The sequence below is a fragment of the Capsicum annuum genome, chromosome 9 (assembly GCF_002878395.1).
Source record: "Capsicum annuum cultivar UCD-10X-F1 chromosome 9, UCD10Xv1.1, whole genome shotgun sequence".
In the NCBI taxonomy this organism is placed as follows: Eukaryota; Viridiplantae; Streptophyta; class Magnoliopsida; order Solanales; family Solanaceae; genus Capsicum; species Capsicum annuum.
Genome location: NC_061119.1, coordinates 56170020 through 56174574, shown reverse-complemented (window position 1 = coordinate 56174574; position 4555 = coordinate 56170020). Strand labels below are relative to the sequence as shown.

At 35.7% G+C, this 4555-nt stretch overlaps 1 protein-coding gene across 4 annotated transcripts in view; it reads left to right on the top strand.

Moving 5' to 3' along the window:
- The first annotated feature begins 1047 nt into the window (after positions 1-1047).
- Positions 1048-4555, top strand: part of LOC107842813 (transcription termination/antitermination protein NusG) — a 23568-nt gene continuing 20060 nt past the window's right edge. For 2 of the 4 annotated variants that reach the window (XR_001666110.2, XR_007044820.1), the window contains exon 1: positions 1104-1529. Coding sequence is in view for 1 of the 4 variants with exons in the window: in XM_016686840.2 (XP_016542326.1) it covers positions 1140-1529 (390 nt within the window). In the remaining 3 variants the exon portion in view is untranslated. Of the gene's footprint in view, positions 1530-4555 lie in introns of all 4 variants that reach the window. The other 2 variants (XM_016686840.2, XR_007044819.1) reach the window with 2 other exon arrangements.

Genomic DNA, 4555 nt, shown 5'->3' with positions numbered 1-4555 from the left:
TGATCAAACAACAGAAACAATAAGAAGAAAACATTCACCTAAAAGTTGTGAAGAATTCTCAATCACATATTGTACATGAATTTTTATTCACATGCACATCATGCGAAAGTCAACAATAAATAAAACTATAGTAAAAGAAGCATAATATTTTTTAAAAACTAAAAATAAAAACACAAAATCTATCCGTTGAAAAAATAATTTCCTCTTCAAATGTCATTCTGTTATTTCTGGGAAAAAAGAATGCCCAATAAATTGATCAAACATGGAACAAATCTTTTATAATATGGAAAGGACTTTTATTTCGAAATTAATACTTACTTTTCTATTTTGGTCGTGTACAACTACAACTTCTTATTTTTCATTTTTTTTGATTGTCTACTACTACAATTCTACTTGTTCTTTTTATCGTACTATACTACATGTTTTAAGTTTTTTTGACTAAAATTAATTAAACAATAATTTAAAAAAAAAAGAGAAGGAAAAATCTTTTTTAATATGGAAAGGACACTAAATTCAAAATTCATACTTATTTTTTCATTTTGGTTGTGTACAACAACTTCTTATTTTTCCTTTTTTTGGTTCTATCTAAAATTAATTAAATAAAAAAAGCGAAGGAAAAAATCTTTTCTAATATGGAAAGGACTCTAAATTCAAACTTCATACTTATTTTTTCATTTTGGTCGTGTACAACTTCTTATTTTTCCTTTTTGTTGTTGTATCTAAAACTAATTAAATAATTAATATTTTTAAAAAAAGCGAAAAGATGATTTTGTCTATTGCATAGTCTTTTGGTGAAGGGTAAAAAATTCATATCGTTTTTTTAAGGGTCTTCACACTTTTAATATAGTATAGATTATAGATTTATTTTATTTTAATTAATTATTTTTTGTCATGTCAGTTTTAGGGTGCAGAAAAATTCACTTTTAAGTAATTCAAGTGCGTATTAGGTCGCTTTAATAGTTGAAGTATGTCTTCGATTTTTCGAATATAGTTTAGGGTGAGAATGAATAGTATATCTATGGTTTTTTTCCAATAACAGAATGAACCAACATAGCCCATTAACCCGGCCCAGGAAACCCCCCGGATATGTTGCAATATAACCACCACAAAACGAACCAGCCCTTTTTTTCTCGAAGAAGATGAAGCAAGCTATTCTTACATGGAGTCATTCTCCAACATTTCTTCCCAAATTACCACCAACCTCCATTTTCCTCAAACCCCAAAATATCATTTTAAGGATTTATGCAACTGTAGAGAATGTTGGACTAACAGCTAAAGAGAGAAGGCAATTGAGAAATGAGAGAAGAGAAAGTAAGACAGGTTATAATTGGAGAGAAGAAGTAGAAGAAAGACTTATTAAGAAACCAAAGAAGGAGTATAAGTCTTGGACTGAAGAACTTAATCTTGATAATCTTGCTAAATTGGGTACTCAATGGTGGGTTGTTAGAGTTTCTAGAGTTAATGGTCATGAAACTGCTGAAAGGATGGCTAGAGCTCTTTCTAGGAACTTTCCTGATATTGATTTTCAGGTAATAAAGATTTGTGTTTTGATATGTGTTAATTGAGTCTGAGGGTCTGTCGGAAATAGTTTCTTTAGCTACATGAGGTAAGGGTAAGCATGTGCGTACATTCTAACCTCCTGAACCCCACTTGTGGGATTTCATTGGGTATGTTGTTGTTGTAAAGATTTGTGCTTTGATATGCGTTACTTGAGCTTAGGTCTTTCGAAAATAGCTTCTCTATCTCCAAGTGGTAGGGGTGAGGTCTGCGAACTCTATCCTCCCCAAACCCCACTTGATATGTTTTACTTGAGCCGATGGTCTATTGGAAGCAACCTCTCTATTTTGTGGAGATAGGGGCAAGTCTGTGTATACTCTAACCTCTACAGATCCCAATTGTGGAATTTCACTACGTCTACCTATTGTAAAGATTTGTGCCTTGATATGTAGTACTCCAGCCGAGGGTCTCTTGGAAACAATCTCTTTACCTACACGAGGTACGAGTAAGGTTTGCTTACATTCTATCCTCCCAAGATCCCGTTTGTGGAGTTTCAATGGGTATGCTGTTGTTGTAAATATTTGTGCTTTGATATGTGTTACTTGAGATGAGGGTCATCATAGCTTGAATACCACTTGTAAATAATCCAAGGAACATGACATGTATAGGAACTACTAAAGGTACTAAAGAAACGAGAACTAAGATACTCCCGAAAAGTCACAAATTAAGTGATCAAGGTTTTGTGAAATCTTCTAACATGGTCATGGGTGTTACAGGGTGTAAAACAATAAAATATGCCTATTGGGCATACTATGTGTAATGATTCCCCATTCACGATATATAATAATTAAAAATGGTATTAAGGAGTTCTATTTGGACCTTCCTTATCAAAAATTATAATTAAAGTTGCTCATACTCTACCCTCCCCAGATCCCACATGTCGGATGTCACTAGGTATGTCGCTGTAAAAATTTGTGCTTTGATATGTGTTACTTAAGCCGAGGGTCTATGGAAATTGGTCTGCATACACTATAACCTCCCTAGGCCCCATTTGTGGGATTTCATTGGATATGTTGTTGTTATAAAGTTTGTACTTTGTTATGTGTTACTTGAGCCGAAGGTCTACTGGAAACATGTCTGCATGCACTATACCCTCCCCCTCCCCATACCCACTTGGGGGATTTCATTGGGTTTGTTGTTGTAAAGATTTGTGCTTTCTTATTTGGTATGATGGTGAAGTTCTTAATTTGGTGGTTTTGGTCATTACTTTTGTGATATCTGCCTGTTATGTAAGCAATAATCAGTGTCAAACTCAAAGAAAGCACTAATTAAAAGGCAACCTATTCATCCGCAAAGTAGTATCTGAATAATTGGGTTCAGATTCCGGCGAACGAATAATCACAGAGTCCTTCTTTTTCCGGACAACACATACAAGGAGACCCACCAACAGTCAAATAATTAGTGAACCTTAGAGATAGAGAGATATTTCTATAGTAAGTGTAAGGATGGTTATTGATGTCATATAAAAGTAGTGTTAAAATAATTTAGGTTCAGATAGAGCAACGATTATAGAGGATAATATAGCAGATTCCTAACTTTTTTGGAGGCTATGGTGGGTTTAAAGAGAGGAAGAGGTAGACCGAAGAAGTATTTGGAGGGCTGGTTAGACAGGACACGACACACGTGCAGCTTATTGAGGACACAACCCTAGATAGGAAGATATGAAGGTCAAGGATCAGGGTAAAAGGTTAGTAGGTAGTTGTGCATCGTCTAGTTCTCTTTATCCGTTTTACCATTATTTTTCTCTTACTTTCTTTTTCTTCGGTTTTATCAATACCTGTTGTTTTCTTTTCCTCAGTTATCGTATTATCTATTGTTGCTACTGCTCTTTTCTCCATATTATTTTTAACATGACTTCTTTTATACTGTATTTCTCTCTTACCCTTTTTGATAAGCTTTCCTTGAGCCGAGGGTCTATCGGAAACAACCTTTTTACCTTCACAAGGTAGGGGTAAGGCTGTGTACATGCCAGTCCACCTTCCCCAGACCGCACTTGTGGGATTTCACTGGGTATCTTGTTGTTGTTGCAAGGCGTAGTTGATTGACTGATCGTGTTTACTTAACTGAAATCCATGGAATTTGTTTTCAAAACCTTTTCCAAGGATTCTGCTTTACTTTTTCAATTATCAGTAGGTCACGGTGTTAGTAAATTTTATCATTCTAAATGAATTTGCTACCATGTTCAAGACAGAGAGTCTTATGAAGAGAGGATAAATCTGCAGCTCTATATGTTCTATTATATAGAATTTTTATCTTGTAAACTTAAAGTAGTATTTGATTTAGATTAAAAGGCTTGTCAACAGCAAAGTTTGATTTGGTTAATTGATCCAATGTTTCTTGCTAAAATAAAATTAATTTATCCTGGTCCAGTAGCATAATGATTTCAGACACTAACAATCAAAGGAGAACAAGATTTCAAGACACTTCCTCTCTGAATTGTAATACTCCTGATTAATGAACTTACCTATCAAAAAATTGCAATACTCATGACATTAGAATCTCAACTTAGTGCACTCCTTAGTCTTGGACTGCATTCGAATTTGATGTCAAAATCTAAAAGGTCAAGCTGATGAGGAGATTGAGCAGGGTAGTGTCTGTTTCGGACAATCAGTTTGGATTTATGCCTAGTCGCTCGACGACAGAGGCAATCCACCTGGTGAGGAGATTGGTGGAGCAGTATAGAGAAAGGAAGAGGGATTTACACTTGGTGTTCATCGACTTGGAAAAGGCGTATGATAAAGTCCTGAGGGAGGTTCTTTGGAGATGCTTGGAGGTACGTACATTAGAGCTATTAAGGACATGTACGATGGAGGGAAGACCCGAGTGAGGACGGCGGGAGGAGACTCAGAGCATTTTCCGATCGAGATGGGGTTGCATCAGGGCTCGACTCTTAGTCTGTTCCTATTCGCGTTGGTGATGGACGTGTTGACGCGGAGTATTCAAGGCGGGGTGCCTTGGTGTATGTTATTTGCGGACGATGTAGTGCTGATTGATGAGA